Source organism: Schistocerca nitens, chromosome 1 (assembly GCF_023898315.1).
Source record: "Schistocerca nitens isolate TAMUIC-IGC-003100 chromosome 1, iqSchNite1.1, whole genome shotgun sequence".
NCBI classification, from domain to species: Eukaryota; Metazoa; Arthropoda; class Insecta; order Orthoptera; family Acrididae; genus Schistocerca; species Schistocerca nitens.
In genome coordinates, this window is record NC_064614.1 from 114,582,400 (window position 1) to 114,603,194 (window position 20,795).

At 46.4% G+C, this 20,795-nt stretch overlaps 1 protein-coding gene across 1 annotated transcript in view; it reads left to right on the top strand.

Moving 5' to 3' along the window:
- Nucleotides 1–20,795, top strand: part of LOC126259396 (uncharacterized) — a 147,069-nt gene that overhangs the window by 103,290 nt on the left and 22,984 nt on the right. The window contains exons 6-10 of the mRNA XM_049956570.1: nt 3,105–3,323; nt 3,489–3,653; nt 7,672–7,887; nt 11,999–12,193; nt 16,063–16,323. Of these exons, the coding sequence (XP_049812527.1) occupies nt 3,105–3,323; nt 3,489–3,653; nt 7,672–7,887; nt 11,999–12,193; nt 16,063–16,323 (1,056 nt within the window). The remainder of the gene's footprint in view (nt 1–3,104; nt 3,324–3,488; nt 3,654–7,671; nt 7,888–11,998; nt 12,194–16,062; nt 16,324–20,795) is intronic.

Here is a 20,795-nt window from a genome sequence, read left to right on the forward strand (position 1 = left end):
ACCGAAAGTCTTCGATGAATATCGGCCCTGATACACCCTCTGACCACAAAAAAACGGATCACTGAACGTTGCTCTTCTTTGGTGCAAATAGACAGTAGAGCAGCCATGATTAACACCATGGCAGCGATAACGAAACTATACTAGCAGCTTGAAAATTGCAAAGATATAACAAGCAATAAACAAAGCATGCGTCATCAACGTAAAACGACAGTACTACCATAATAAACAAAAATATAACTAAATTGCGGATAATAATGCACTTACCATCGTAATTTAAATGTTTTTTATGGATAACGATAGTATATTTTTATTATATAATTTTCTGATGTGGTTTATCCCCATATTTATCACCAACTGCGGTTTCGGTTGCATGCACTCTCATTGTTTACTGTCAGATTTTGTGCATTTGCACATACTGGGACCTGAAGATGACGCTTTTTGGGGCCAAAACTGGTAACATGTTTTGAACAATGGACGTTGGATTACACTATAGCTGTTGGTTTCAATAATCATTACTCAAGTACTTCACGTCTCGCAGCTGTCCCACTGTCCTTGATGGATTACTGGAGACTTACAGTTAAGTGGCGATACACTGCTGTCGTAGTGCCTGGTTGCAGACATGCGGAGTTTGTCGAAGGAGTTTCCCACCCACAGGCGCCTAGGAGTCAGAAAAGGTTGTTTCTCAACATAGCTACATTTTTAAAGTGCAAAACAAAAGTGTGTGGGTGTCACCATGGGTGTTGCCGAACTGAATCTTATTGGGAGGGCGGGGGGGGGGGGGGTTGATGTTTTATTCATGCATGTGTCAATGTCACACTCCTCCACGATCACACCACAGAATGGTACAAACAAGAGTGCTGAAAAGGCATAAACAAATTTTTGCTGTCAGTTGGTTTTATACAGTCCCTAGTGGCACGACCCTGTATACCAGAACAAAAATTGCGGTAGTACTACACTCCAAAGGGGTGGGGACATATTCAGTGAGGTTGCAACCGCATGATGTTCTTAGAGAAGGGCTGAATCATCTGCAAGGGGTTTTGGCCATGGCAAAGGTTTCAGGAATGTTGTTCTTGTTCCACACTGCCTTTTTCGACGGGAATCAATGACCCGAGGGAAGATGATGCTTCAGTGACGCCGTTTACCCCACCTCCTGAGGCTCTTTCTTTACAGTTCTGAATGGCAGTGTTTTCTCGACTACGTAGAACAACATCGTGTGATTTCAACACTGGGCATCACGATTCGGACTTCCATCCCTGCTGAGTCAAGAGGAAAGGCGAGAGATGCTGGCTAGGAGGAGAAGTGAAGATTTTTCCATTGTGTGACACGTCAAATGTGGCACTGAGTATAATTGTGATGGAATTTTGTGGCAATGTGACAGCGTTATCCTACCTACCACGAACTTCTGAGATGTCGGCATTTAGCTGTTTTAAGCGTCACCAAATAAGAGGTTGGTGTTGCGGGGCACCACGCATTTGCACCTGTACGGAGTAAAGTTTCAGTTACCCTGCTCTGCGTCCCAACGCGGAAAAATGGCGGTTTTTCAAGATACTGACCATTTAATTCTTATGTGCGATGTATTTTGACCACCCAAGAGATGGACTTATTCACGAGCAAAGTTTGTGCATGTAATTTAGTAGCGCTATGCCAGCCAGACAAGTCATCCGGTTACAGATAGCGCTAGTCTTGGAAAGCCCGAGTGGTTCGCTAGTTAAATATAAAAAATGATTCCGAAATTCAAGAAATATGGGCAGAGAAAGTCAGAATCTAAGCAAGTCATCTGGAGATATTAATACTTTTTCGAAGCCACACTGTATATACAACTTCATAAAAAGCTAAAGAAGCCCCTCAGTGACTGGTACAGAAATAGGTTGTGCGAGCTGATCATAAGACGACACCGAGCGGAAAATCACTTTGTCCTGGGAATTCGTGAACGCGCGAGAGTTCTTCCTGGGCACTCGTGATCCGGCGGACGAGTTTCATAATAGTGGTTTAGTTAATAATCGGAATGGTGTTGGAAATTTGGTATAACACTCCGACAAATGTCTAAGTCGGAGGGACGACTATGTAGAGAAGTACTTCGAAGGTACTTGGTTTTCACTGTGGTTTCCATTTCGCGACCGATCGTTCCTTACTTTCCGAACAATCCTCGTACATTAGTGCAGTAAGGGTGGCGCTTTGTCGCAATATAGTACATGTTCCGGTTTTCCTACGGACACAGTTCTGCTGCGGTACTGAAAACAGGAGCATCACAGTGTGGGAGTGAAATGGAGCAGCAACTAGAGACGTACTCCAGAGTTGAAACAGGCGGAACAATTCCATTCTTGAAGGAAAAACGTCTAACTTGTCTAACTTGCTCAAAGACTGACGGTGAAATTCTGATGGTTTATGAACCAAATGCTGTGTTGCGTCCAGCTGTAGCGGAATGGTGACAACACACTTGGGTGATGCTGATCGCGAGGCAATGCCATAGCCAGCGGCCACAGACAACGGTGTCCAGGCAACCGAGGAACTGATTGGCGGTAATCGTGACGGTGAGGATGTTCACGCACTAATTCTCCAAGGCCCCGCAGGCAAGAAGCGGATTTCTGTTGTCGAGTAACTGAACGACTGGTGGAATTTTCCAATTCTTGTTTACAGAAACTTGATAACTTTGTTGAAAAATAGTGTCATGTACATGAGTTCCTTTCAAGTGTAGTGCAGCATTCAATTAAAGCTGCTTGACCTGCTGTAGTAATCTGTAACTGATGGGCCATTTGGGACCGAACGACCACCGTGTCACCCTCCGTTAATGGCGCCATTGGATGCGATGTTAAGAAGGGTCGGGCCAGCACACATCTCTCATGGATGTTGTCACTTTTCTTGTTCTTGGAGTCGTTACTTCTCAAGCAAGTAGATCCCCAGTTGACAACACAATGTTGAGTGCACCCCCGTTCCAGTACTTCCACCTAGCACAAGTCCTCGGCAGTGCTGGGAATCGAATAGGCGTCCCCCGCATACCAGTCAGATAGGCTGACCGCTGAGCTACGGAGTGCTGTTTATATTTTGGTGTACAGCGTGACCGACAACTGAAGAGGTGAGAGGTGTGTTTTTGGTGCGGTGTGCAGGTCCGCTTCCCGTCGCTGTTCGACGCTGCGGGCTCCGCGTCGGAGGCGGGCTTCCGCCCTCAGGACTTCCTAGCGTCAGCAGCCGCTCCCGGGGGCGGCGCGCAGCCTCTGGCCGCCGCCTCGCCCTCGCAGGACGCGTACTCACCGTCGCTGACTAAGCTGCAGCGCGACTACAGCCTGCGGCCCACGCATTACGACGCCGCCATCCGCGCCGCCGCAGCCGCCTCCGCCCCCGCCTCGGCCCCCGCCGCCGCCCCCGCCACGGGCTCTGTGCCGCGGCCGGCGGCGCTGCTGCTGGAAGAGCGGCCCAAGCCGTACACCGGCTACCGCGCCGCCCCCGCCACCTCCGGCGCGGCGGCCGCCGCCTCCGGTGACGCGGCCGGTACGGGTCTGCGCGCCGCCGCCGTCGAGCTGCTGCCCGGAGCTCCGGTCGCCTTAGCCCAGACCCGCCCCAGGCCGTACGTGGGATACCGCGCCGCCCCCGAGGTGGAAGGCATCGTCGCTGCAGCCCCGTCTGGCAACTACTACAGACCCGCCCAAGCCACCAAGGTGAGGCTAATTCTACGTCCACAACTACAAAAGGTGTTTCAGCTGCTCCTACCGATCGGTTTTATGCAACCTGCAACGCCTCCAAAAAGAACGCGTAATATTTTCATATTCCCTGGGCCTTTTTTGTAGAGAACTTAATACATTTAAATTTTGTACTGGAGGCCATGGTTTTCGAGTTATTAAAGAAAAAAGCCTTTCAAGGTCACTTTTGTACGTTTTTATTAAATTATTCGAAAACTATGGCCTCTAGCGGAAACATATGCCAGTACAAAATTTGACTACATTAAAATTCCTATAAAAAGGTCCTGTTCATATTTTTCTGTAGGAGTAACAGTTTGGGCGTAGCGAGCGACAGAGCATGAAAATTTTGCCCCTGGTGTTTGCAGGCGTTGATGGTTGCATAAATGCCAGAGATAGGGGCAACTCAATGAACCTACATGTACAGGGTGAATTAGCAAGTCAAGGTTTCAAATTTACTAACTCGTACCATGTTCAGAAGAACGGAAAAACTGGTAGAACGGGACTCAGCGAAGATTAGTTTGGGTTTCAGAAAAATGTAGAGACATGCGAGATAATAGTCACTCTATGATCTATGAAGATACGTTAAGGAAAGGCAGAGCTATGTTCGTAAGCGTTTCTAAGTTTAGAGAATTCTTTTAACAATGTTGACTGGGCTATTCGAATATCTGAAAATTTCGGGGATAAAATACAAGTAGCGAAAGGTCATTTACAGCTTGTACGGAAACGAGACTGCAGTTACAAGAATCGAAGGATATGAAAGAGAAGATGTAGTTCAAATGGCTCTGAGCACTATGGGACTCAACTGCTGTGGTCATCAGTCCCCTAGAACTTAGAACTACTTAAACCTAACTAACCTAAAGACGTCACATACACCCATGCCCGAGGCTGGATTTGAACCTGCGACCGTAGCAGCAGCGCGGCTCCGGACTGGAGCGCCGAGAACCGCACGGCCACCGCGGCCGGCGAAGATGTAGTTCAGGAAGGACTGAGTCAAAATGGTTCAAATGGCTCTGAGCACTATGGGACTTAACATCTGAGGTCAACAGTCCTCTAGAACTTAGAACTACTTAAACCTAACCTAAGGACATCACACACATCCATCCCCGAGGCAGGATTCGAACCTGCGACCCTAGCGGTCGCGCGGTTCCAGACTGAAGCGCCTAGAACCGCTCGGCCACAATGGACCGACGGAGTGAGTCAGGGTTGTAACCTACCTCTGGTGTTATTCAGTCTCAACATTGAGCAAGCAGTATAGGGAATTGAAGTAGAAATCTGGGAAGGAATTTAACGTTCAGGGAGAAGAAATAAACGTTTTGGCGAAATGGTTAGCGTCTTGAAAAGAGGTATAAGATAAACATCAACAATAGTAAAATCTATTTAATATTAATATTTGTCTTTTATATAATTTTATGTAATTTATTATGTGAATGTTTAATATCTACAGCTCATGAACTGTCCATGTTGCATTGTTAACTCTCTGTGAACGTCTGGTTAGGTGTAAAGAGATGGGCTGAGAGCCCTTATCTTGCCAGGTAAAATAAATGCATAAATAAATGCACAGGGCGAATCAGGGTTCTACTGACAATCTGTCAGTGGTTGTTCACGAATACTTTCTAAGAATTTTGGTATCAGGGACCCATGGTCTCTGGCGGCTCTTTACTGAGTAGTAAAGCAATTATGGTTTATTTAGTTTGTTACTCAAACTTCTTTGTTTCAGTGAAGATTTTTCAGAACAGCAAAAGGCATGTAATATATAATGCCCAGAACGTAAAACTGAATGCAAAGCTGAAGGCAACGAATTTACTCTTTGAACCACAGTGGTTTCTGCCGCAAGCCAACTTTTTATTCATTTTGCTTAGAAGTACCAATACCTCTAGGATGAAACAGTAACTTCGGCAGTTTCAAGCTAAAGACTCTGGTATTTCAAAACAAAATCAATGGAATGATGGATTGCGGCGGAAACTACTGGGGCTCAAAGGGCTAACGAGGACGTTACTGTCGTCCACAACATGTGCCCTGAGCGAATGGAAAAAAGACACGCAGCGCACACCGCTGACATTTGCACTGTTGTGCACTATTTTCAGTGCAATGTAGATAGAAAATTAACTGGGGCACGAAATCAAACGAAACGCAGCAAGTTTGTATCGTGCAACAAGAGACCGAGGGTCCCTTTTATCAAAAGTACTCAGAAAGTATCCCTTAGCAACCTCTTAAAGAGTTTTTCGGTGGAGTTCTGGTTCAACCCGTCTAAATGTTATTCGCCTGGAAGGTTCACATTCTCGTTCTGAATGCCTTCGAAGAATCTTCTAGCGTACCTATGAAGTCAGGAAGCCTTACGTCTTGTAAACAGAACAGCAGCTTGAAAAAATACACTATCGCATTACATTTCAGCTTTCGTGCTGCCAGTCATTAACATCTCCCTGGCGCAAGGCAGGGGTCAGTTTGTTAGGCAAGGCCTCCAAGGTTTAGTCCTCCCCATAGGACGAAAGTGATCCTAATCCTGCATAGTGAACGACTGTGGTGTTGAGACCAACTATCACATAGGCGACTTCTGGCAAAAGTCGTGCTTTCAGAAAGTTGTAGACAGTGTGTTTGGAGGGTCCTGAAACTTGCCTGGCTGATTTTTTCATTGAGGTAAAAATAAGAGGAGTTGTCATGATGTCACAAACTTGAAGTCGACCCAAGTGAAGATCCACGATGTTAGCTACCCCAAGACATTCGCTTCTGGTCGTTTGATTCCGTGTAGTCGTGAAGTGTTTTGATAAAAAATGCCGGCTTGAGTCGCTTACGGGTGTACTAATCGTTCTGATTGTAATCTATAGTTTAAACAAATCACATTTCATTCGTAAGTGGACTTATTTAAGCACTATTTTCTTATATACACTTGAAATTCTGATGCACTGTAAAGTTTTACAGTAAGGTTTTATTTCTGTGATTTGACTTTAGATTTCCTATCAATCCAAAGCGAAGAGCTCTCTGGAGGCGAGCAATGCACTTGGTTTTCAGTGCTTGATTATTCCAAAGTAACTGGAAAGTCCTGGCAAGAAATATCTTGGAAATGGGGACTAATGTTTTAAAATGCGATATTTTGATATAATAGTAATGTAATAAAAGTAGTTAATTAAATCTTCAGCAAAATGTGTGGAACACCTGTTACAGTACTTAAAGGGTTAGAAATTTGTTAAAGCAAAGTTCCTTATCAAAGTCCAGGCTATTTAGATCATTACATTAATCACTGTGTTATCCTGTAAATTGCTGTTATTTACCACACTGAATGTCACTAGGTAGATATAATTTAAGAACAAAGCAGATGTGAACTACAATGGGCCTGACAGTCTTAAATTCCGTTCTTTTCCTTCGTAATTTAAAGAATCTTTCACTCAGTTGACATGACAGCTGGCTTGTTTATATCGTCCCTGCATACATCTATGGGACACCAAAGGAAATAAGGTAAGTTTCTTGCAAACTTCAACATTTAAAATTTGCATTTGACTTGAAAATGCAACGAATACAAATCGGTGCGTCTAAACTATCAATCATTGCTTTTGGAGTTCTGGCTTTATCAATTATCGACACAAACGCAATGAAAGTGAATAGAAGTGGATTACGAAAGCACGCTTTCCGTAACACATACTTCTCTTCTCGTTAATTCGAAGTGTATAAACGAAAAGGAATTACAGTACTGGGACCAGAAGCGTCATATTTTCGTGTCGTATTACTGTATCGAATACGCATTTAAAACTAGAAAAACGTTTGAAGTTGCGTTCCTTATGCTGTGTTGTTCACTAAAACAGTATAACATTTACTATATAAAATAAATATCGCGTCCACAAGACAGAAATAACGAACAAGAAGCGACTGTAAACACTCGTCTGCTAACGTTTTGGGGGAACCAAGATGGCGGCAGGCCACGCCCACTGGCTTCAAAACAACTTACAGCGTAGGTCTGTAGCGCCATCTCCACTTATTCTACCTCCATGGTTTTTGTTTTTTGCAGCGGGAGCAGCCGCAGTACTACAGCGGCAGCAGCTACGACGCTGCGCGCGCCCCTGGCGGCGACCCGGCGGACTACGAGGGCCTGGCCAGCTTCAAAGCTTCCATCGTGCCCTACCAGAAGCCGTCCAAGGCGGAGGCGGAGGCCAGCGAACCGCGCCCCGGCAAGTCCTCCTACCCCGGCACGCCCACCGCCGGCTACAACGGAAAGTACCTCAAGGTGCGTCCCCCACAACCCTCTTAAAGTACGAAACTGTCATGTGATAAATGGCTGCTGACCGACTCTTTCAAACTTTTGACCCAAACAGGATGTAAACCCCTCGGGCGCCTGATGTCGGTCAATTCACCATATTTCCTCCATCCTATTTAGGCGATACGTGGTCAACAATCCCTTCCCCCCGTTCTCTACTCGCTCTGGACATTTACTTACACTACTGACCACTGGACAAATATATTATACTAGAACTGACATGTGATTACATTTTCACGCAATTTGGGTGCATAGATCCTGAGAATTCAGTACCCAGAACAACCACCTCTGGCCGTAATAACGGCCTTGATACGCCTGGGCATTAAATCAAACAGAGCTTGGATGGCGTGTACAGGTACAGCTGCCCATGCAGCTTCAACACGATACCACAGTTCATCAAGAGTAGTGACTGGCGTACTGTGACGAGCCAGTTACTCGGCCACCATTGACCAGACGTTTTCAATTGGTGAGAGATCTGGAGAATGTGCTGGCCAGGGCAGCGATCTAACATTTTTTGTATCCAGAAAGGCCCGTACAGGACCTGCAACATGCGGTCGTGCATTATCCTGCTGAAATGTGGGGTTTCGCACGGATCGAATGAAGGGTAGAGCCACGGGTCGTAACACACCTGAAATGTAACGTCCACTGTTCAAAGTGTCGTCACTGCGAACAAGATGTGACCGAGACGTGTAACCAATGGCACCCCATACCATCACGCCGTGTGATACACCAATATGGTGATGACGAATACACGCTTCCAATGTTAGTTCACCGCGATGTCGCCAAACACGGTTGCGACCATCATGATGCTTTAAACAGAACCTCGTTTCATCCGAAAAATGACGTTTTGCCATTCGTGCACCCAGGTTCGTCGTTGAGTACACCATCGGAGGCGCTCCTGTCTGTGATGCAGTGTCAAGGGTAACCGCAGCCATGGTCTCCGAGCTGATAGTCCTTGCTGCTGCAACGTCCAGCCTCGTCGTCAATCTTGTTGTGTCTAGGAAGCCTGCATACTCGGTTCGCTAGACAAACAATCAAACAAGTCGTATTAATAAGTTTTATTACAATTAGTCAAATATAATACTAACTCTGGTAGTTACACAGATTGTCGCAAGCAAAGGGCGACATACGAAATTATTTCTTTGCAGTGACTTCTGATCTCTAACCGACGAAAATCTTTCCTGAACTGCTACTGAAGTGCCTAACGTTGACGCTGCTATCCAAGTCGCTATTCTTGAAGCTGCTGTCGAACTGGGCCTTCACCCGTCGTTCGCGGCGCTTATGTCCAGACAGGGGCCGCAGCTGTCGCGTTGTCGTCTTGGAAGGAGGTACGGTCAGCGTGCGATTGGCTGACTTTTTCTCATAGCTATCTCTTCCCTTTCCTTCCCGAATGGTGTGCCTGCGCTTGACTTTAGGCCGTAACATATGGTGCGTGGCGGAACGTACCTTGTACCACTAATAGCCATTTTCTTTCTCGTTCCACACGTAGTTAGCATTCAGAAGCGTTCCAGAGCTCACACATGTCTATTGCGGAGGTCAAGTACAGTCTAACCATCAGAGTCTTCTGCATGAGGTGGATAAAAACTTTTCAGAATATTGATATGGAAATAGTGATGTCGAGTAGGCCTGTCATAAGCAGTACTGCGAAGATGAGCCCCAGCAGACTCAGGAAACAGCGGCGCCAAACCTGAATCTCGTTGGCTGAAAGGTGGCAGCTGCACAGAGCTCACGAAATCTGGGATCCTCGCTTTCCAATTACGGAAGTGTTCATTCGAAAGTCAGAGTTAAGGGTTATCTAAGGAATGAGCTGTAAGAAGTATTAAAATCGGCGATATTGTACGCAGAGTGAATCTGTCGCTCTGGCGCTGAGTGTGGCTTATCTTGAAACTTCCTGGCAGATTAAAACTGTATGCCTGGCTGGGAACACAGAACCCTCCCATTCGCGGAAAGAACAGTGCTACAAACGTCAGCGTTATGCTACACTATGTGATCAAAAGTATCCGGACACTTGGCTGAAAATGACCTACAAGTTTGTGGCGTCCTCCATCGGTAATGCAGGAATTCAGTATCGTGTTGGCCCACCCTTAGCCTTGATGACAGCTTCCACTCTCGCTGGCATACGTTCAATCGGGCGCTGGAAGGTTTATTGCGGAATGGCAGTCCATTCTTCACGGAATGCTGCACTGAGGAGAGGTATCGATGTCGGTCGGTGAGGCCTGGCACGAAGTCGGCGTTCCAAAACATCCCGAAGGTGTTCTATAGGATTCAGGTCAAGACTCTGTGCAGGTCAGTCCATTGCAGGGATGTTATTGTCGTGTAACCACTCCACCACAGGCCGTGCATTATGAACAGGTGATCGATTGTGTTGAAAGATGCAATCGCCATCCCCGAATCGCTCTTCAACAGTGGGAAGCAAGAAGGTGCTTAAAACATCATTGTAGGCCTGTGCTGTAATAGTGTCACGCAGAACAATAACGGGTTGAAAAACACGACCACACCATAACACCACCGCCTCCAAATTTTACTGTTGGCACTACACACGCTGGCAGATGACGTTCACCGGACATTCGCCCCACCGACAACCTGCCATCGGATCGCCACATTGTGTACCGTGATTCGTCACTCCACACAACTTTTTCCCACTGTTCAATCGTCCTATGTTTACGCTCCTTAGACCAATCGTCGTTTGGCATTTATAGGCGTGATGTGAGGCTTATGAGCAGCGGCTCGACCATGAAATCCAAGTTTTCTCAGCTCCCGCCTAACTGTTATAGTACATGCAATATATCCTGCTGCAGTTTGGAATTCCTGTGTGATGGTCTGGATAGATGTCTGCCTATTACACATTACGACCCTCTTCAACTGTCGGTGGCCTCTGTCAGTCAACAGATGAGGTCAGACTGTACGCTTTTGCGCAGTACGTGTCCCTTCACGTTTCCACTTCACTACCACATTGGAAACAGTTGACCTAGGGATGTTTAGGACTGTGGAAATCTTGTGTACACACGTATGACACAAGTGACACCCAATCACCTGACAACGTTCTAAGTCCGCGGAACGCCCCATTCTGCTCTCTCACAATATCTAATGACTACCTAGGTCGCTGAAATGTAATACCTGGCAGTAAGTGGCAGCATAATGCACCTAATGCGAAAAACGTGTGTTTTGGGGGTGTCCGGATACTTTTAATCAGATAGTGTATGTTCCTCTGTGTCTAAGCATATGTTTCATTGTAACTGATACTGAACTTTGCTTTGTCAATTATAAGATTTAATCTGATGATGAAGGTAGTCGAGAGGTCATAATAAACAATGAAAAAGTAGATGGCGGAGAAAATCAAAGTGCCTCGGAAAAATATTTCATGCACCTTAAAATAGGCAACTCAACTAACACGTGTGCTCCTGGTGCAGATGTAAGCCGGTTTGCCTGTCTGAAGGCAAGTGAGATACTTCCCAGGCCACTTTTATTTGGCTCACAATGATTTATGCTATCTACGCCACTTTATTAGCAAAACTTGATAATAACTGTAGACTCATTTAGGTAACTTATTTGCTAAGACAGCCTTTCTTGCTAAGCACCATTCGCAAATGTAAGATGGATGGGTAGGGGTGGGGGTGAGGAGGGGATGATAGTGATACCAGTAGCATCCTCCAACAAACATCAAAAGGTAGCTCGTGGAGTACAGATGTAAATTTAGAGGAGTATTTTTATGTAGGCATTCAGGAGGTTATTACATGAAATTCAATTTCAATGGTGCTAGGGTGGATAGTGGGCTTCAATTGTTGGATTTTATGATATGAGGAATTTGTAGGTGGTTGGGTGAAAGAAGGCGGAACAGAATTTCGATTGAGATAAGGGAGAGTCAGGTTGGGTTAGAGAACTCTGCTCTTCAAGAAGTACCCCAAGATGTTAGTCCCGTGGAGTTTACTTAGCAGTGCTCCGAAGTGATCTCTGTCTCAGTCCCTTTACTCACAGCGATGGTTTGTCCTGGTGGCTAGGAGATAGAAGCCATTTATGCTGGGTATCTGAAGAGACTTTTTTTTAGAATCAACAGCTTCATAAATACTGGTCTCTTTTACAGCCTGAGAAAGCTGACGCCGGGCGCTACCACGACGACGGCTACGAGACGGCGGCCGCGGCGGCTGACAAGGCGGTCGGTGGCTACAAGGGCAGCAACTACAAGGAGGCCGCGTATGAAGAGGTGGCGGCTGTGGCCAAGGAGGGCAAAGCGGCCGCCGGCGGCGGCTCCGGCGAGGGCGGCAAGAAGTGCAAGAGGGTAAGTGGAGTACTGCTGCGCGGCTTGAGGTCCGTACCGGGCAGGATTCACGGAGGAAATCGAGAAAGTTCGTAGAAGAGCAGCACGTTTTGTATAACTGAGAAACAGGGAAGAGAGTGTCACGGACATACACTGAAGAGCGAAAAAAACTGGTACACCTGCCTAATATCGCTTAGGGCCCCCGCGAGCACGCAGAAGTGCCACAACACGACGTAACATGGACTCGACTAAAGTCCGATGTAGTGCTGGAGGGAATTGATACCATAAATCATGCGGGACTGTCATAATACTTGAGAGTACGAGGGGATGGAGATCTCTTCTGAACAGTACGTTGTAAGGCATCCCGGATATGCTCAATAATGTTCATATCTGGGGAGTTTGGTGGCCAGCGGAAGACCAATAGTGTGATTGAATTGAAGAGTTCCTAGATAACAGAACGCAGCATGTCATTCTCAATGGAGAGCAGTCTTCTGAAGTAAGAGTGATTTCGGATGTGCCGCAGGGGGGTGTCGTAGGACCGTTGCTATTCACAATATATGTATATATAAATGACGTTGTGGATAACATCGGAAGTTCACTGAGGCCTTTTGCGGATAATGCTGTAGTATATCGAGAGATTGTAACAATGGAAAATTGTACTGAAATGCAGGAGGATTTGCTACGAATTGACGCATGGTGCAGGGAATGACAATTGAATCTCAAAGTAGACAAGTGTAATTTGCTGCGAATACATAGAAAAAAAGATCCTTTATACAATATAGCAGGTAAGCAACTGGAAGCAGTTAATTCTATAAATTATCTGGGAGTGGGCATTAGGAGTGATTTAAAATGGAATGATCGTCGGTAAAGCAGATGCCAGACAGATTCATTGGTAGAATCCTAAGAAAATGCAATTCGAAAACAAAGGAAGTAAGTTACAGTACGCTTGTTCGCCCACTGCTTGAATATTGCTCACCAGTGTGAGATCCGTACCAGATATACACTCCTGGAAATTGAAATAAGAACACCGTGAATTCATTGTCCCAGGAAGGGGAAACTTTATTGACACATTCCTGGGGTCAGATACATCACATGATCACACTGACAAAACCACAGGCACATAGACACAGGCAACAGAGCATGCACAATGTCGGCACTAGTACAGTGTATATCCACAGTTCGCAGCAATGCAGGCTGCTATTCTCCCATGGAGACGATCGTAGAGATGCTGGATGTAGTCCTGTGGAACGGCTTGCCATGCCATTTCCACCTGGCGCCTCAGTTGGACCAGCGTTCGTGCTGGACGTGCAGACCGCGTGAGACGACGCTTCATCCAGTCCCAAACATGCTCAATGGGGGACAGATCCGGAGATCTTGCTGGCCAGGGTAGTTGACTTACACCTTCTAGAGCACGTTGGGTGGCACGGGATACATGCGGACGTGCATTGTCCTGTTGGAACAGCAAGTTCCCTTGCCGGTCTAGGAATGGTAGAACGATGGGTTCGATGTCGGTTTGGATGTACCGTGCACTATTCAGTGTCCCCTCGACGATCACCAGTGGTGTACGGCCAGTGTAGGAGATCGCTCCCCACACCATGATGCCGGGTGTTGGCCCTGTGTGCCTCGGTCGTATGCAGTCCTGATTGTGGCGCTCACATGCACGGCGCCAAACACGCATACGACCATCATTGGCACCAAGGCAGAAGCGACTCTCATCGCTGAAGACGACACGTCTCCATTCGTCCCTCCATTCACGCCTGTCGCGACACCACTGGAGGCGGGCTGCACGATGTTGGGGCGTGAGCGGAAGACGGCCTAACGGTGTGCGGGACCGTAGCCCAGCTTCATGGAGACGGTTGCGAATGGTCCTCGCCGATACCCCAGGAGCAACAGTGTCCCTAATTTGCTGGGAAGTGGCGGTGCGGTCCCCTACGGCACTGCGTAGGATCCTACGGTCTTGGCGTGCATCCGTGCGTCGCTGCGGTCCGGTCCCAGGTCGACGGGCACGTGCACCTTCCGCCGACCACTGGCGACAACATCGACGTACTGTGGAGACCTCACGCCCCACGTGTTGAGCAATTCGGCGGTACGTCCACCCGGCCTCCCGCATGCCCACTATACGCCCTCGCTCAAAGTCCGTCAACTGCACATACGGTTCACGTCCACGCTGTCGCGGCATGCTACCAGTGTTAAAAGACTGCGATGGAGCTCCGTATGCCACGGCAAACTGGCTGACACTGACGGCGGCGGTGCACAAATGCTGCGCAGCTAGCGCCATTCGACGGCCAACACCGCGGTTCCTGGTGTGTCCGCTGTGCCGTGCGTGTGATCATTGCTTGTACAGCCCTCTCGCAGTGTCCGGAGCAAGTATGGTGGGTCTGACACACCGGTGTCAATGTGTTCTTTTTTCCATTTCCAGGAGTGTAGTTGATAGAAGAGATAGAGAAGATCCAACGGAGAGCAGCACGCATCGTTACAGGATCATTTAATAATCGCGAAAGCGTTACGGAGATAATAGATAAACTCCAGTGGAAGACTCTGTAGGAGAGACGTTCAGTAGCTCGGTACGGGCTTTTGTTGAAGTTTCCGGAACATACCTTCATCGAGGAGTCAAGCAGTACATCTTGCGAAGAGACCATGAGGATAAAATCAGAGAGATTAGAGCCCACACAGAGGCATATCGACAATCTTTCTTTCCACGAACAATACGAGACTAGAATATAAGGTAGAATCGATGTACTCAAAGTACCCTCCACCACACACCGCCCGGTGGCTTGCGGAGTATGGATGCAGATGTAGATGTAGAAGTGTTTCATCTCAGAAAAGTGTTCCTGGAGCCACTAGCAGTTCTGGGCGTGTGGGGGGAAAAGCCGAAGTCCGTCGGAATGCACAATGGACATGAGTGGCTGCAGGTGATCAGACAGGAGGCTTACGTACGTGTCACCTGTCACAGTCGTATCTAAACGTGTCAGGGATCCCATATCACACCAACCGCACGCACCGCACACCATTACAGAGCTTCCACCAGCCTGAACGTCTCCTGCTGACATGCAGGGTCCATTGATTCCTGAGGCTGTCTCCATACCTTTACACGCCCATCCGCTCGATACAATTTGAAATGAGACTGGTCCGACTAGGCGACATGTTTCCAGTCATCAACAGTCCAACATCGGTGTTGACGGACCCAGGCGAGGCGTAATGCTTTATTTTGTCCAGTCATCAAGGATACAAGAGTGGGCCTTCGGCTTTAAAAGCCCATCTCGATTATGTTTCGTTGAATGGTTCGCACGCTGACACTTGTTGACGGCCCAGCATTGAAATCTGCAGCAATTTGAGGTAGGGTTGCACTTGAATCACGTTGAACGATTCTCTTCAGTCGTTCTTGGTCCCGTTCTTACAGGATCTTTTTCAAGCCGCAGTGATGTCGGAGATTTGATGTTTCACCAGATTCCTGATATTCACGGTTCACTCGTGAAATGGTCGTACGTGAAAATCCACACTTCATTGCTGCCTCGGAGATGCTGTGTCCCATCGCTCGTGTGCAACTATAACACCACTTTCAAACTCACTTAAACCTTGATATTTTCCCATTGTAGCAGCAGTGACCGGTCTAACAATTGCGCAAGACACTTGTCTTATATAGGTGTTGCCGACCGCAGCGCCGCGTTCTGCCTGTTCGCATACCTCTGTATTTGATTACGCTTGCCTATACCAGTTTTTCTGGCGCCTCAGTTGTATGTATCTAGCACAGTTGCCTAGAAATAAGTATTTCTAATCGGTGAAAGACTTTATACTTAGTCTGCACTATTATTTGCCAAATGCATGGAATGTATAGCGACTCCTGTGTGACGGTAAGTGCCACAAACTGAAGTACTGTGATGCGCCGGCAGGTGGAGAAGAAGGTGACGGCGGACGACGTGGCGAGCGGCCGCTTCCGGCGGCAGGCGATGACGTGCTTCGTGTGCGAGGACCCGGCCACCGGCGGTAACTACGAGGAGTGCTCGTACGGCGCGGAGCCCAAGCAGGAGGCCTACTTCGTGGGCAGCTCGCGCTCCTTCAAGGCCAAGCCCACCGAGACGTCGCTGCGCTACCGCCGCGATCTCGACCCGGAGCTCGCCGCCATGGAGACCGAGGCTCGCGTCTACCGGCAGGTACGGCCACTGGTCAGGTTCGAACCTTCTATTAGACCTCTAGTGGATCCGCCTAGAGTCGAACTAAAGACAGCAAACGGAGTGCAGAAATATTAAATTCCTCATTTAAATATGTATTTACATATGAAGTTACACAGAACTTTTCATTATTGTGTACATAGGATGTAACTAATCTGGTTTTGCAGACGTTGAGGACTTCTAGTGGGGACCAACACGGTTAGGTTTAACGTAGAAACTCATGACTGGAAAAGTACCGTTTCCCCGCTACACGCAAAATACCACAACACAATCTGCCTTCTGATCTGACTCTTCATCTAGTGATATGGGTCCACTTAGATTTGGGGCTCCATTTGATGATCACCGACACCAGCGCAAATACGATACCTTTGTACTATTTTCCGGTAAACGCGATCACCAATCCCTGGTCCTTCAGCAACGGCCACAGCCATAACGCGCGCCATTAGTTCTTCCTCGGATGCCACAGGAGTCCCGTAAATCAAGGATTTTATGTGACCCTACATGTATTAGTCTGTTGGGTTCAAATCGAGCGAGCCAAGCAGCCAGGCTACCACGACCTATCCACTGTTGCCAAAATCGTTAGTCCAGGTGACCTCGTAACGCACGTGAAAAACTCTCTGGGCGGATGAAAAACTCAACGGCACGTAAAAAAACCTGTAGTGGGCTTGGGATATCAGGTTGATCGGTGAATGACTAACATAATATCCTAGTCAGTGGCGCCGAAAATGCGAGAGATCTGAATGGATATAGTGGTTTTATGAGTGTAGCAGAGAAACCGCATATTTCCGTACATGAGGTCCTTTGCTAAGCTTCAACGTGTTGGTCACCATTGCGACTCCTTAAAGACTGAAGGGAATTCAGTTGCACCTTATACCTTGCGCGGAAAATATTTTTCCCTCCTAAAATACTGTAGCTATAAACTTAATTATTGACACACATGTAATTTATTCTATATCTTTATCTCTCTAAAAGTTACAACTCACTGTGTGATCCATTATTTACCAGACACTGTCTTCAACGAACAGGTACGTTTATTACAACTTTCCTCAAGAACTCAGCGGTAACGCCGCTTACGAATTCACGGATCTTATTCTGAAGTTCACCAAGAGTTGGTGGTTTGCTGCGATACACTTTTTCCTTTACATTGCGCCACAAAAAAAGAAATCGCATTAGCTGACGTTTGGGACCCTCGCTGGCCATTTTGTGGGACATCAGCGACCGATCCAGCGTCCTGCGAAGCTTTCATCAAATACGTCGTAAAGAGAGGGAGCTCCATTCTGTATAAGTAAAGCTTCATGTGGCTCGTTCCATTTGGAAATTGTAACTTATACAAACTTTTATGGCATTTCCAGGTGTCTTTCAGAGTTCATAGCGTCTGTCAAGGGATAGGGCTCAATAAACAGGGCAGAAGTGAGCCCGCACCACACTGTCACTTCCGGCTTGCCTGCATTTTTTTCGGCGATATCTTTGTAGTCACCTTCTGCCCAGTAACGGCTGTCATGACGATTAGCAAACCTTCGCTACATGAAACACAGCTTCATCACAACACAGAATTTTTTCACACAGGTGTGTATGAACTTCACACCACGCGTGCATCATTTCGCCGGCCGGAGTGGCCGTGCGGTTCTAGGCGCTGCAGTCTGGAACCGGGCTAACGCTACGGTCGCAGGTTCGAATCCCGCCTCGGGCATGGATATGTGTGATGTCCTTAGATTAGTTAGGTTTAATTAGTTCTAAGTTCTAGGCGACTGATGACCTCAGAAGTTAAGTCGCATAGTGCTCAGAGCCATTTGAACCATTTTTTGCATCATTTCACAAAATTCGAAACGCCTATGGCATTCATCTGCGTAAAACATTTGGCGATAATGACGCTTCGACGGTCTTACATGTAGCTCTTTGCGGAGGATTACACACACAAAATTGCAAGTGTAATGCCACTCTGTCTTGCAGCCTGCGTTGTTGATTTTAAAGGGCTTCGCTCGCACATTTCGCCTGCTGTGGCCATATATCCTCTGGTCACCATGGTCTCTTAATGACCACACTTCCGGTACTCATTAATTTCCTGCGATAACTTTCAATTATTCAAATCTCGCTGCAAGTTTGGCACATTGTTCCATGGTTAATCGTCCTGGCATATCTGTGGCTTCAAAGGGGCATCAAACGCTTCACAGGATGTGAAAAAAGTGAAGAAAAACGACATACTTTAGTCTATAAAACAAGGTACCTTTCATTGTTATCTACACATAACATCACTAGAAAAATAAAATTCAAAATAGGGAGTTAAAAAAAATGGTTCAAATGGCTCTGAGCACTATGCTGAGGTCATGAGTCCCCTAGAACTTAGAACTACTTAAACCTAACTAACCTAAGGACATCACACACATCCATGCCCGAGGCAGGATTCGAACCTGCGACCGTAGCGGTCGCGCGGTTCCAGACTGTAGCACCTAGAACCGCTCGGCCACCACGCCCGGAAGAATAGGGAGTTACTTTCTGGCCATTCTGTAGATCACTACACTTTGTTTATAGAGGTGGATTCTAACAGTTCCGCACCAATTGCGGGAGTGACAGGAAATCCCAAATACAACCTCTTTGGAACAAGAACTTATGACCTTGGAAGTAATCTCGAGCTAGTGAATGCTTTGGAATATCGGAAAGTGCACTAGTATATTCAAGCCTTGTCAATTTGGCACTGTCAATGCCTTCATATCTCCTTAGTTCCATAATGCAGCTTTCGTTTTGCGTTAAACAGTAAGCTCCAGCATTATATTCGTTTAAATGAAACTGAAGGTAATCACCCGAAACCGGGATAAAGCCGAAACCGGTCGTGTTTTGAAGAAAGAGTCCGCAAAAGTGACTGGTAACGCGTTTTCTTCTAGATTATCCTTTAAAGGGTTTTGGAGTCCAACAGCACCCATTATGGATAAAATCAGTTTACAGTTTTTACCCACTACGCGCTGCAGTTTCTTCCAGTAGCACTGAAGACAGCCTGATTGACTATTCGAATTACAGGCTTCTAGAAGTTGTAGAACGGATAAAGTTTTGATAATGGACCCATGTCCGGAAACGTACCGCACAGCACACAGGTCACTGACTCCTCTTTGTGCTTACCATAAAGTGAGAGATTTATAAGTGATCCGATCTTCAATCATGTTTTACATCCAAACGGTACGTTTCCGGACATGGATTCTTTACCAAAACGTATCTAAGTCCCCTCTAAAACTCCTAGAAGCCTGTATCACGAAATGTGAAACATTCTGCGTATTTCATGGCATATAAACATTTTTCTTGTCATTCTGTTTCTTCTTGTAGACCTTGTTTTCCACATCTGAGCGATTATGCGGAGCACCTCTTTTCTTTTCTCATCGGCCCACTCAACTTTCAGTGTGCTGCAGCTCCACAATGCTTCTTCAACTGTCTTCTTTTACGGTTTGCGTACAGGCTATAACGCACTTCCATACTATGCTACGTCGCCTTTTCAAATGCGCAACATACCGGCCTCCGGAAAGACTGCTTCGCGACTAGTACTGCTATTACTTACAGGTTTATTTGTAAATAACTTTTCTGCTACCAGTCACGATTTACTTTTATTCATATTTCACGCGACGCGTTTCGGGAAATGATTCCCATTTTCAAGGGTGTTTCCTCTTTGTACTATGCCCTTTTTACGTACTGTTTTCGATGTGTGGGGTTCTCCTCTGTTTTTTGCCTTTACTTCAATGTATAAAAAATGCATAATTTTTTAGTTAATTACCGACTTTTATATGTAGTTAGTGGCGAAATTTGGAAGAACTTGTACTTACAGTTTTCTTATGGTCTATTTGTGCAGAATTTGTGCAGAATCTCACACATGTTAAACATCACACACAATTTACAATTCACAGTACGCATCGAGAATAATTTATAAAAAACAAACAGTTGCAAAGATGTTTTTAGCTGTAGTTGACAGAGATAATGTTACACGTCTTCCACAGAGTATGGAACGTAACTGTTTGTTTACGTAAGTTATTCTCGATGCACACTGTGCAATGAAAATTCTGTGTGATGTTTAATATGTGTGAGATCCTGCACAAATGGGCCATAAGAAAAGTTCTTCCAAATTTCGATACTAACTACAGATAAAAATCGATAACTAACCAAAAATGGCATAAAATGATATAGTATAAAGAGAAAATTGAGTGTTTACTTAGTGGCTGATGGCTGCTGTATTTAGCTCGTGTCGAGATGTTATGACTGCTTTAGCAATGTCTCTTCTAGACCTATTATGCCATGCAGCTACATCTAACACCGCCCCCTTAGCGCTCCCTTATTAGATTGGCCTAGGTATTCAGCCTTACAACTCTTGTGATTTACTCTATGTCCAGCTAAGCTGTGCACTGTTCTTCCTCGGCATCGAACTTCTTTCTTCCGTGCAGATTTCTATAAATGAAGTGGATTTAAAACGAAACTCTGCT